Raw genomic sequence first — 13,553 nt, forward strand, 5'->3', positions numbered from 1 at the left:
ATAAAAGGCTATCATTTTAAAAATGTATGTTGAAAACTATCTTTACTTCTATTTGGAAAAATGAAATACAGTCCCACTAAGTTAATTAAAAGTTAAGAAAAAGCTAATCCCATTGACTTACCTTCACCATGATATTTAACATAGCTCCAGGATAGGAGATGGTCACCTTGGGCTTCTTTGCATTGGTTGACTTGATGACAAAATTTTCTGGGAAGCTATTTGGTAGGACACACCAGATTCCATCCGTGTCAAGCTCTAGAGGTCTCCTGGAATGGAAACCACATATCAAATGTTAGAGGACATGCCTGAAAGTCTAGAAACTATCCTGGTGGGGGTGATCATGTACTTAGGCCAGGTGCAAATATATCAGCATCTATGTCTGGTCAAAAACGGATCAGTGAAACTTTTTAAGGATGTCTTCTTCGGCATTCTATTCTAACTAGCAATCCCTGGTTTCTATATCCTCCCCTATGTGCATATCTCACTATGAGCATTGATATTCCATTCTGTCTTTCTATGTCAATACTTTGTGTATCAAAGAATCACTGAGTTAGCAGAGGTCTTAGTGATTTTCTAATCCACTCACTATATGCCCATCAGTTGGAGAATGGCTGAATAAGTTGGAATATTATTGCTCTGTAAGAGATGGTCAGCAGGATAATTTCAGAAAGGTCTGGAGAGACATGAACTAATACTGAGTGAAGTGAATAGAACCAAGCGATCATTCTACACAGCAAAGACAAGATTATGTGATGATCAATTCTGATGGATGTGGGTCTTTTCAACAGCGAAGTGATTCAGGCCAAATCCACCCACTATAAATACGTGACAAAGTGTGTTAAAGTGTAAGTAAAGTAAAGTAAAGAGGCTTGCCTGTAAAGCCTCATATACCTTGCTCCAATCCATCTTCTAGTCTCCCCTCTCCTCTACCCTCTGAAAAATAGCCACACTGACCATTCTCTGGTCCTTACTCATGATGTTCCTAGTCTCCTATGTACCAACTATCCCCAATGCTTGAACTACCTTCCCTCCTCGCCCTTTTTTTTTAATGCATCATCTTCCATATCTTCTCCATGAAGCTGTGCCTGAGTCTCCCAACTGTCAGTGCAAACTACCTTCTTTTTAATTGCTCTATACATACTTGTATTTATTAAATTTATATTAACGTTGCGTATTCTTGCATATGTACTTGTTGTCTCTGCATTAGAATGTAAGCTTATTCTTTATAGAGCCAACTGGCGATGCAATAGAGAACTAGGCCTAGTCAGGAAGACCTGAGTTCAAATACAGCCTACTAGATAGAAAAACTGCCTCACTGATACTGAGTGAAACAAGCAGAACCAGGAATACTTTACACCAGGGGTCTTCAAACTTTTTAAACAGGGGGCCAGTTCACTGTCCCTCAGACTATTGGAGGGCCAGACTACAGTAAAAACAAAAACTTTGTTTTGTGGACCTTTAAATAAAGAAACTTCATAGCACGGGTGAGGGGGATAATCATCCTCAGCTGCCGCATCTGGCCCACGGGCCATAGTTTGAGGACCCCTGCTTTACACACAGTAATAGCAAGAATGTGCGATGATCAATTATGAAAAATTAGGTTCTTCTCAATGGTTCACTGATCCAAAGCAATCCCAATAGACTTTGGACAGAAAATGCCATCTGCATCCAGAAAAAAGAACTAAGGAAACCCAATGTAAATCAACACATGCTATGTTCATTTTTTTTCTGTTGTTTTTTTTCCCCTCTCACTCTCTTGTGGTTTTTCTCTTTTGTTCTGATTTTTTTTCTCCCAGCATGATTCATAAAGCGTATGCCCTTCTTACCTTAAACCAGCCCAAAATCACAATGGCTTTTTGATAGCTATACCACACAGCCAAAGACCAACAAGTCTTTTTCAGAACTACTGTCAAAGAATTACTATTCCCCATCTTGATCTGATGACTTGAAATTTATCCCACTGAATTTCATTTTATCATATTAGGCTTGATGTTCCAACTTGTCAAGATCCTTTTGAATTCTGACATTGACTTCTACTGCTCTCCCTCCCAGGTCTGTGTCATCCACAAATAGGATGAAATATGCCGTCTTGTGCCTTTATTTAAATAACTGATAAAAATGTTGAACTGCAACAGGGTCAAAAACAGATCCTTGAGCCATTCCTTTGGAGACAATCTCCAACTGACTGTATTGTAATCTAATTATCCATGGATAATTAAGCATTTAATATATGTCTGTTGCAAAGACAAAAGAATGTAGATATGCTCACCAAAACATTTCAAGTGATCATCTTATCTAAGAAATGACTAAGTGAATGTCAAAAGGATCCCAGAGTTGGGTTAAGAGAATCTCCACAAGGCAAGATTGTGGTCTGAATGTCCCAAAAGCTAACAATCTCAGGGTACATTAATAGAAGTCTTATTTCCAGATCCAATATGGTAATAGCTTCATTGTACTGTGTTCCAGGGTACAAATGGAACATTACGTCTAGATACAACTGTCACATTCAGTGAAGACAGTTCCAAAGTGGATGAATACAGAAGGACAACCAGGAAGAGAGGGGAAGGAAGGCCAGAAAGGTAGCCAAGAACTATACTAGCAAGGGGGGATATTAGTCTAGAGAGAAAACCTGGGGTCAGAGAAAAAATAAGCAAGTTATCTTCAGATGTCTGAAGAGCTATCCTGCACAAGAGCAATAGCTTGTTCTGTGTGCTTCTGGAGGAACAAACCAACACTAGTGATCATACATCACAGGAGTTCTGGCTTAAAGAGCTTCCTAATATAGAAAAACTCAGTGAAGGTACTTGAACTGAGTTGATGATCTTGTATGAAGGATTTTGCATCAGGTTTGGCACATGACCATTCATGACCTTTCAGAATTCTTTCAGAACCCCTTGAACTCTGAGACTTGTATACAACTCAGGACCATTTAATGATTCTTTATAATGAACTTCACAATGTCAAACTAAATATGAGCTCCCCATGCCTTCTGGTTGTCTGGTTTCCCTTACATTCCTCAATGGCTGATGCATGGAATCTCTACTCAGCACTCACCCAATCTGCTCGATCAGCTCCCGGGCCTGTGTGATGATATTGGCTCCTGTGAAACAGACAATTCCTGCCATCTCCATGGAATACCATCGAGCCCTGTAAAGCAGACAGCCCAGCAGTGAGGTCATGGAGGAGGAGGACCATCTCTGCTGGAGAGTCAAAAGAGGTTAAAAAAAAAAAAAAAAACCTGGGGGAAAAAACAAACTACTAATCTCTTAGTAGTTGAGCAGAAAAGGTAAGACTCCTGATTCTAAGGGATAATGACCATTCTTCTCATTAGATTCACTTTTGTTTCTGTGGTGGTATTCAAAAAAAACTCTGAGGCAAAGGAGCAGATTCTTTGAAGTCTCTACGCAAAGACAAGTTTCTAGAAAAGAGATGCCCTTTTCTCCTTGCTTTCCTGTGGATGTTGGATATATCCCAAACTAGCATCATCTTTGCACTCATGCCATCCTGCTGGCTCGTCCTTCCAACACCCCCTATTTCTATGGATGACTCCATGAAAATCCACACATCAGTCATCCAAGCTCAAACCTTCAGTCATCTCTCAGAACATCTGATCACTTGCCAAGTTCTGCCAACTCAAGCTACACAGTAATTCTGGCATTCTCCCCATTTATTACATTTCTCCACACGAGGGCTCTTCCTCTTCACTAATGACTCCCTCTCTCCCCAGGACTACCATTTAGGAATGATTGCAACCACATTTCACCTCACTCATCCCTGGACCTTCTTTAGAATCCCTCTCCTTCTCTTCTGCCACTTCATGGGTACCCTCTATACAATCTCCAGGATCTCCTTTAGGTATTGCCTTCCCTCATAAGACTGTAAACTCACTAAGAAGAGGAACTGTCTGTTTTCTGTCTTTGTATCCCTAGTACATAGCACAACACTTGCCATGTAATCACTTTTATAAATCCTCTACTTACCTTTGCAATTGCTATAGTTGAGGTTGTTGGGATGGGGGAGTGGGTTCTCAGTTGCCACTTAAGACTTCATACTCCAATATTACAATCAGTAAACATTCCCTTTCTCCAATAACTCTCCCTAATAATATGCTATAGATATCCCTACCAAATCATTCTTAATTAAAGTGCATCTCTAATCATGAATGGCAATATGGTCATATAGTCTCGCTAGATAAGGAGCCACTAGACTCGAGTTCCAATCCCAGTTCTGACACTACTCCATCTGGGCAGGTTACCATCTCTCCAACGCCTACTTTCCTTGTCTGTTAAATGAAGGAGCTAGAATAGCTGCTTTCTCAGGTTCTTTGGAGTTCTAAATCTATGATCCTATGATGTCTACCCTCACAAGGCTGCTTAGAGGTGACGTACGTCAAGTACCAAACAAATCCTCAAGTGTTTTTTATTATCTGATACCACCCCTTGTTCAGAAATCTTTACTGGCTCCCAAAGGTAGTAACTTCATTCTGTCTTTTTAGCTTTGTTCCCTCCTGTTTTACTATATTCCCAGGCTCTCAAACTAGACTATTTGTCATCTCTCAAAAAAGTCCTGAGCCTTTTCCTTGATAACCTGGTTCATTCTGTAATGTTCTCCTTCTCCCCATTTTTGCCTATTGGAATCCGGCTATGCTCCAGTTGCACCTTCTGCAGGAAACCTTCCCTCATCTCCCCAAGCCAGATATCATCCTTCTTTACTCTGAACTCCCTCAGCACTTGTACCTCACCGACATCAGCTGTAAAGATTACAGCTGTTAATGAGAAGAAAGGGGAAAGATATGAAGCCCAATAATGAAGATAGGGGGAGCTCCATCAGCTGTATCTACATACCCTTTGCGCATCACATAGCCATAGAAAGAGTTGAGGATACACTTGTGAGCCAATTGCAAGGAATCATACAAGATCTCCATGTTTTTACATCGCTTGACTTCAGCAGCATCTCCCATCTCCATGGCAGCAGACAGCTTCTTCTTCCATACCTAAATCAGGCACAGAGAAAAGTCATCCCTGAAAGCTCAATGAATTCTAAATCTTCCTTACTGATAATGTTAAATACATAAAAAGTAGAAGCACTCAAACTTAAGACCTCAATATACATTGGTATATTGGTACCTCCAGATAATAACAATAATGATGATGATGATAATAAAGCTAACATTTAATCAGTATCCATTATGTGCTTGACACTATTAAGTACTTTACAAATATTATCATATTTGATCACCACAACCATCTGGGAGGTAAGTGTTATTATCCCCATGATTACATATGAGGAAACTGAGGCAAACAGAAAATAAGTGAATGAAATTCTCTCTCTCCAAAGATAATAGGAAAGGGGCAGCTAGGTAGTGCAGTGGATAGAACACCAGCCCCAAAGTCAGAAGGACCCGAGTTCAAATCTGGCCTTAGATACTTAACACTTTCTAGCTATGTGACCCTGGGCAAGTCACTTAACTCCAATTGCCTCAGCAAAAAAAAAAAAAAATAAAGATAATAGATCAAAAACATTCAACCATAAAAGCTTACACTGCAGGAAGCCCTCACTAAGACAGGTTCATATCATACCCCTAATTGGGTATGGGCTCAAAGCCCAAGGAACTGAAAGTCACTGTCCATCTGAGCATGGATGTTTAGGATAGACCTTTCAAGACTGAAGGAACCCACTCAGGGAAGAAAACCAGCTAAAAGTTTTTCAGATCAGAAAGGGAGGTTCAGAGAGGGGACTCAGCTGAGTCCCAAACCCCGCCACACACACCCCCCCCCCCCAACACTTCCAAGTAGGCCATGACTTCTTTACCTTATGGAGTCCTTTGAACTCGTACCGTCGGTCACGGAAAGCTCGAACAGTGTCTACGTAGAAGGAGTTTTCCCGCTGGCAGATGGTAGTGAGACGTTCTTCCACTTTGGTGATGTGGATCTTCTTATAAGCTTTCCGGCAATAATCTGTACCACAATGGAAACAAAGGACTTCCAGTGAGAGGACTTGTGTCTCCCTGGATCACTAGATCCCATGGTGAGAAGGGGCTGTTGGATCCACGCTGCCTGAATGGGATTCTCCCAAAAGATTTAAACAACTGGGCCAAATTAGAAATATACCATAGTAAGACACAAATAAAATAGAGCCCAATTCTGCAGCAATATTGATAGAATATACATGCACTTAGGGCAACTTAAGGAGGAAGACAGGATACACCACGACAAGTGCAGTTTAATTCATTTTAACATATTAAGAATGTTTGTCACATTGTTGGTGGAGTTGTGAACTGATACAAACATTCTGGAGAGCAATTTGGAACTGTGCCCAAATAGTTATCAAGCTGTGCATACCCTTTGATCTCTACTGGGTCTGTATCCCAAAAAGATCATAAAAAAGGGAAAAGGACCCAAATGGGCAAAAATGTTTGTAGCAGTCCTCTTTGTAGTGGCAAGAAACTGGCAACTGAGTGGATGCCCATCAGTTGGGGAATGGCTGAATAAGTTATGATATATGACTGTTATGAAATATTATTGTTCTGTAAGAAACAATCTGCAGGATGAGTTCAGAAAAGCCTGGAGAGACTTACATGAACTGATGCCAAGTGAAGTGAGCAGAATCAAGAGAACATTGTACATGGCAACAACAAGACTACATGATGATGTTCAACTCTTTTCAACAATAATATGATTCAGGGCAATTCCAATAATCTTATGATGGAAAGAGCCATCTGCATCCAGAGATAGGACTATGGAGACTGAAGATGGATCACAACATAGTATTTTCACCATTTTTGTTGTTGGGTTTTTTGCATGCTTTTTTTTCCCTCATTTTTTTTTTCCCTTTTTGATCTGATTTTTCTTGTGCAGCATGATAAATGTGGAAATTATCTTTAAAAGAATTGCTCATGTTTAACCTATATTGGGTTACTTGCTGTCTAGGGAGAGGGAGTGGAGAAGAATGGAGGGAGAAAAATTTGGAACACAAGGTTTTGCCTGAGTGAATGCTGAAAACTATCTTTGCATTATTTTGAAACTAAAAAAGTTATTATTATGATTTTTTAACTGTTTCCAATGCAGAAACCCTGATGAAGATAACCAACAGAGGTTCTGATAAAGGCCTCATTTCCAAAATAGAGAACTGACTCAAATTTATAAGAAATCAAGCCATTCTCCAATTGATAAATGGTCAAAGGATATGAACAATTTTCAGATGATGAAATTGAAACTATTACCACTCATATGAAAGAGTGTTCCAAATCACTATTGATCAGAGAAATGCAAATTAAGACAACTCTGAGATATCACCTGTCAGATTGGCTAAGATGACAGGAAAAAATAATGATGAATGTTGGAGGGGATGCGGGAAAACTGGGACACTGATGCATTGTTGGTGGAATTGTGAACAAACCCAACCATTCTGGAGAGCAATCTGGAATTATGCCCAAAAAGTTATCAAAATGTGCATACCCTTTGATCCAGCAGTGTTTCTATTGGGCTTATACCCCAAAGAGATACTAAAAAAGGGAAAGGGACCTGTATGTGCCAAAATGTTTGTAGCAGCTTTGTTTGTAGTGGCTAGAAACTGGAAAATGAATGGATGCCCATCAATTGGAGAATGGCTGGGTAAATTGTGGTATATGAATGTTATGGAATATTATTGCTCTGTAAGGAATGACCAGCAGGATGAATACAGAGAGGCTTGGAGAGACCTACATGGACTGATGCTAAGTGAGATGAGCAGAACCAGGAGGTCATTATACACTTCGACAACGATATTGTATGAGGATGTATTCTGATGGAAGTGGATTTCTATGACAAAGAGACCTAACTGAGTTTCAATGGATAAATGATGAACAGAAACAGCTACACCCAAAGAAGGAACACTGGGAAACGAATGTGAACTATTTGCATTTTTTATTTTCTTCCCGAGTTATTTTTACCTTCTGAATCCAATTCTCCCTGTTCAACAGGAGAACTGTTCGGTTCTGCAAACATGTATTGTATCTAGGATATACTGCAACATATTTAACATATATAGGACTGCTTGCCATCTTGGGGGAGGGGGGAGTGAAGGGAGGGAGGGGAAAAAATCGAAACATAAGCGAGTGCAAGGGATAATCTTGTAAAAAATTACCCTGGCATGGATTCTGTCAGTACAAAGTTATTATTAAATAAAATAAAATTTAAATTAAAAAAAAAAAAAATCACCAACAGAGTACTTGCCTGCCAGTCGCTTTTTCTCATATTTAGCCTGCTCTTCTCGGGACAGTTCATGAAATGCCCGGGCTGGTTTGTCTGGGAACAATGGTGGAAACTTCTCTGATTCCAGCTGCTGCTGAATACGATGATACTCACTGCGGCTGGCAGGCACTAGCAAGAGGACAAAGGTAAAAAAAAAGGTCAGGAAATATATCCTTTAAAAGCAGCTGTGTTTAAAATGAGCAACTGTCTATCCAATGATGACCAGATACTCACTGAACTCTCCCCTCCACTGCCAGGTCATCCTTCGCTGACAATTAGCACCTGGTTTATTAAAGTCACAAGCAGCACATGTGGCCTCGTTCACTATGGCAGAAGGCTAGATATTAAAAAGAGAGACAGAATGAAAGCTTTGATTAAACAAACTCCCAGCAGTTCAAATGAGAGAAGCTTGTCCTCACCTGCAGCCTGTTAGTGAGGATAATATTGGGGTACATAGCACCCACATCCAGGTGGTATATGAGAGGACACTCAATTCGATTGGGAACATCCTTGAGGGAGGTCAGTTTGTTTTTAATTTCATCACACACCTACAGAAGGAGGAAAAAAATATAAATTGAAAATCAAAGCAGATAAGATTGTTGTCTAGGGGCTATTCCTTGAAGGAACAATCAAAATTAGGATCAAAATCTGAATCAAAATTCAAACATAAGTTTTATTCCCATTACTCTCAGACAAAATTCAAAAAGCATTTAATACCAACTATCTGCAAAGGCCTGTGGTCAGGACCAATATCACAGACAATATGACAGCCTGTGTGATCAAGAAGCATACAGTAAAAAGGAGGACAGTCAAGTATACCAATCCCTGATCCATGTGAGAAAAAAAAAAAAATAACAATGGAACGCTTGAAAACTCTGAACAACTCAGTATCTAATCCCAACTTCCAGCCTGGTGAGACATAACTCTCTCAGTTCTCAATCAAGATGAGGGATATGGACATCTTCAGATGTGAACTAATTTTGCTTGACTTGTTAGTTGTTACAAGAAGGAGCTTAGGGAATCCAACATAATAGATGGGCATGTGGAAAAAGAAGTGAAGATCAATAAAACAAACTGTTTAAATTGTACAGAAAGAATACTGTTTCTGCAGTGTAAAAGATGTATTAAAGAGGAAGAGGAATCAAAAAGTCCGGTTAGGAGGTCACTGAATAGCTGAGGTAAGAATATCATTTTGATGAAATTTACTCAAAATAATAGTGGAAGTGAAAAAGGAGGATCCCATCTAACTTCAATCCTCTCCAAATTTCCATTGGAAGACAGTGTCTATAAGCTTCATAAAAGAAGGAAAAAGCGACAAATGCAGGGATCAAGAGCATGATGAAACAATAACCATCTGAACACACAAGAAGAACTAGACATTTAAAGCACGTTATGTCAGAAGTTTCTCAGACCTCCCCATCTCGTTTTCCCAAAGGATCATGGGCTGTTACCTCTTGGAAGTTGGTAACCTGGTCAATGGGCACGTTCTCCTCTTCTTCAATAGCATGGCGCATGGTCTTCTCCACACGCTGCAGCAAGAAGTCAAAGGCTGCAGGATTCTAGCAGAGAGACAAGATGACACGATAACAGGAAGAAATATTATTGCACTGATCCTCAGCACCTACGTTGTATGGCTGCCCTGCATGGCTGATCCAGTTTTTTAAGACCAACTCACATTAATTGTACACTCTGGAGCTCTCTCTACTGACAAAGGTCAATGAATTAGCCTAAACTTTGTCTATAGGCTCAGTACACACATTATTTGGAAGAGTACCTTAAAAACTCCATATAGCAACTAGAAAATATGCTTTAATGTGTAGGTAGTGCCAAAGAAATCAGCCACTTTTAGAAATGACCTATGAAAGCAATCTCCTGATGTTACAGTCATTCTGTGACTATGAGAATATGAATGTCTGGAGAACTGGGAAGTTATTGCCTTTCCTTGTATCCCCAGGGATTAGCAGAGTGCCTAGCACATAGCAGGCACTAAATGCTTGACTACTTGACAATTCACATGTTATCTAGAATCCCTGCTGATCCCCAACTAAAGAGGCACCAAGAAGGAAGGTTACTGCAGCATAATGGTCTTAACAAATGCCTCCTAAGTACTGCGGGATGGGCTCAAGAATGTCCTAAGAATGCATGGGGTGGATGTCCAGAGAAGAAGGAAAAATTACTATCTATGCCAGCCAGCCTACACTGGCTCCCGTCACCCACAAATCAGGGACATGAACATCCAGACTCCTAAAACAGCCAAGAGGGAAGCAAGGAGAGCAGAAAAGAGGTGCACCATTTTAAATCGGCAAGGAATGTCACTGCGGAAGACGCCAGACTCCAGTGCCTCCACATGGCCCCCAACGTAAGTCTCTGAGTCCAATACGTGGCCATCTTCAGTCAGTTTGTTGAACTCCTGTTCTTGCTTGTTAGGAAAAACTATGTTGGCATGGAAAGCCTGGACCATCAACAAGGCCTCACACAAGGTCCCCGAGCCCTTCCGCAGGACCTATGGGAAAAAACCAAAAGCCTTGAGAATGGAAAGGCCCATAAGCCTACCGACCTGCCTCCAATGCAGCCCCTGCAATCATCACTAATGGGAGAATTCATCGTGGAGAAAGAGCCTGCCTTCCTCAACACCATAAGCAACAACTGCATGACAGACTGCCTCAGTCAGGATGGACACAAAAACTCTGAGGAGCAGTACCCCTTGGACCAGTGCTATCAAAACAGAAACCAGAGGGCACTAAACTTATGTTCCCAGTGAAGGAAACTTTGGTGGGCCGTGTATTAGGAAAACACATATTAACATTATCTACATTTTGTTTTACTTTTATTTATTTTGATGTTTTCCGATTACATTTTAATCTATTTCAGGTCAAACTTAAAGTGTTTGGTCCCCAAGAGGTCCATGAGCCACATATTGGACACCTCTGCCCAGATCAACTGTCTTGCTTCTAGCCCAGGGCTGTGTCCCTGAGGAAAAGACTCCTGTGGAGAAGGAGGCAGAAGGTTATCCTCCCCAATTGCCAACCAACTGGCACTCACATGTGGGCAAGCCGACCTGGCTGAAGCAGCCAGAGAGATAGGAGGCAGCACATGCCAGGCAAGACCAACCATCACCACACCTTTACACATCTCCTCTCAGACTTGATGGAGATAGCCCAGGACCCTAAAACCAAGAGACTTGGAATAGCAATACTTCCAGCTTACTGCTTTCAACTCTCTTCCTGAGAAGCAGTCCCTGTGGCAGCCCAGCAGCTGCTCCTCCAGGTGCTACACACACAGTTATTGAAGACCCAGGAAAAAAAGTTCTCTACATTGTTCAAAGAGATCAACATCAGAAACCGATAGGATTTTAATCCCTGCAAGTGACTATTAAAGAAGCATGACTTTCTGCTTTGCTGCTCTATTCTTAGGGACCATGGGACTTTTCCATGCTCCAACTTCTCTATGTGCAAGAGCTTAACAGAGTTTTGCACTTAAGTGATTTATTCACTGAGTCACTTTATGTCATTGAGGGCTCTAGATTCCCTTTTTCACTTGTTAAGATCTTTATTGTCCTTGGTAGATGAAGTTCCCTGAAGCAATGTCGCAAGACCCATCTTCCATAATAACTACTATCCCATCACCATAACGTTCTCCATTAGGAAGCTCTCTATATTGTCTCATACAGAAGCCTCATTGGATATCACTAATACAGATACCGCACACCAATTAGGGCAAAGGTTGCACTAACCTCATCTGGTTCCATGGGGATAATGGTGCAGAGAGCAAAGATGAAGGGATGGACATACTTCATATACATGTAATAAGTAGCAACAGCATCTGATACTGAATATGTAGCTAGTGTCTGAGAAGTGAAAGAACACAAATTAAATGTGGCTATATACAATAACAAACTCAAAGAAAATCTAAAATATTGGTGAATAACTAGCAATATAGAAGGAGGCCATATAGAATTGTCTCTGGCCATGTGAGGTAAGCTGGAGCAGTCACAACAGTAAATGTCAAATTAGGAAAAGCAGCTCTCCTAAGTGGCAAGACACCAGTACTCAATGCTCCTTTTTTTTTTTTTTTTTTTTAAATTTTAATAGCTTTTTTATTTACAAGTTATATGCATGGGTAATTTTACAGCATTGACAAGTGCTAAACCTTTTGTTCCAATTTTTCCCCTCCTTTCCCCCATCCTCTCCCCTAGATGGCAGGATGACTAATACATGTTAAATATATTAAAGTATAAATTAAATACAAATTAAGTATACATGTCCAAATCGTTATTTTGCTGTACAAAAAGAATCGGACTCTGAAATATTGTACAATTAGCCTGTGAAGGAAATCAAAAATGCAGGCAGGCAAAAATAAAGGGATTGGGAATTCAATGTAAAGGTCCTTAGTCATCTCCCAGAGTTCTTTCGCTGGGTGTAGCTGGTTCAGTTCATCACTGCTCCATTAGAACTGATTTGGTTCATCTCATTGCTGAAGATGGCCAGGTCCATCAGAATTGATCATCATATAGTATTGTGGTTGAAGTATATAATGATCTCCTGGTTCTGCTCATTTCACTCAGCATCAGTTCCAGGCCTTTCTGAAATCATCCTGTTGGTCATTTCTTACTGAATAATAATATTCTATAATATTCATATATCACAATTTATTCAGCCATTCTCCAATTGATAGGCATCTACTCATTTTCCAGTTTCTGGCCACTACAAAGAGGGCTGCCACAAACATTTGTGCACATGTGGGTCCCTTTCCCTTCTTTAAGATCTCTTTGGGATATAAGCCCAGTAGTAACACTGCTGGGTCAAAGGGTATGCACAGTTTGATAACTTTTTGAGCATAGTTCCAAATTACTCTCCAGAATAGCTGGATATATTCATAATTCCACCAACAATGTATCAGTGTCCCTGTTTTCCCATATCCCCTCCAACATTCCACATTATCTTTCCCTGTCATTCTAGCCTATGTATTCAGGTATGTAGTGGTATCTCAGAGTTGTCTTAACTTGCAATGCTCCTTCTTTTAAGTGGTATATTCATTGTCCATCTTCCTCAAAGACCCAGGACACTTGCTATCTAATGGTCCACAAAAGCCATGGGGTCAATGGTACCTGAGGCTCCTCAGTGGCCATTCGACACATATCCTCAGGGTCCAACTCCACAGGGTCATACCCTAGCTTGGCTTTGGCTGCAGCTTTAAGGTTGTGGCTGCCCACTGGAAGGTAACTGTCCCTCTTTACCCATCTGGAAATGAAAAGAATAAAGACAAAAGATCCTTACTGTGTATTAGGAAGAGTTAACAAAGACAAGCAAAATGTGGGCAGTC

At 40.5% G+C, this 13,553-nt stretch overlaps 1 protein-coding gene across 1 annotated transcript in view; it reads right to left on the bottom strand.

The window, feature by feature from the left end:
• The window catches only part of POLE (DNA polymerase epsilon, catalytic subunit), a 67,405-nt gene that overhangs the window by 38,411 nt on the left and 15,441 nt on the right, over nucleotides 1-13,553 (bottom strand). The window contains exons 13-23 of the mRNA XM_051972572.1: nucleotides 13,339-13,471; nucleotides 11,965-12,078; nucleotides 10,522-10,734; nucleotides 9,683-9,790; nucleotides 8,651-8,779; nucleotides 8,466-8,568; nucleotides 8,214-8,360; nucleotides 5,812-5,957; nucleotides 4,845-4,993; nucleotides 3,055-3,147; nucleotides 122-266 (exon numbers count right to left, since the gene is read on the bottom strand). Of these exons, the coding sequence (XP_051828532.1) occupies nucleotides 122-266; nucleotides 3,055-3,147; nucleotides 4,845-4,993; nucleotides 5,812-5,957; nucleotides 8,214-8,360; nucleotides 8,466-8,568; nucleotides 8,651-8,779; nucleotides 9,683-9,790; nucleotides 10,522-10,734; nucleotides 11,965-12,078; nucleotides 13,339-13,471 (1,480 nt within the window). The remainder of the gene's footprint in view (nucleotides 1-121; nucleotides 267-3,054; nucleotides 3,148-4,844; nucleotides 4,994-5,811; nucleotides 5,958-8,213; nucleotides 8,361-8,465; nucleotides 8,569-8,650; nucleotides 8,780-9,682; nucleotides 9,791-10,521; nucleotides 10,735-11,964; nucleotides 12,079-13,338; nucleotides 13,472-13,553) is intronic.

Source organism: Antechinus flavipes, chromosome 1 (assembly GCF_016432865.1).
Source record: "Antechinus flavipes isolate AdamAnt ecotype Samford, QLD, Australia chromosome 1, AdamAnt_v2, whole genome shotgun sequence".
Lineage (NCBI taxonomy): Eukaryota > Metazoa > Chordata > Mammalia > Dasyuromorphia > Dasyuridae > Antechinus > Antechinus flavipes.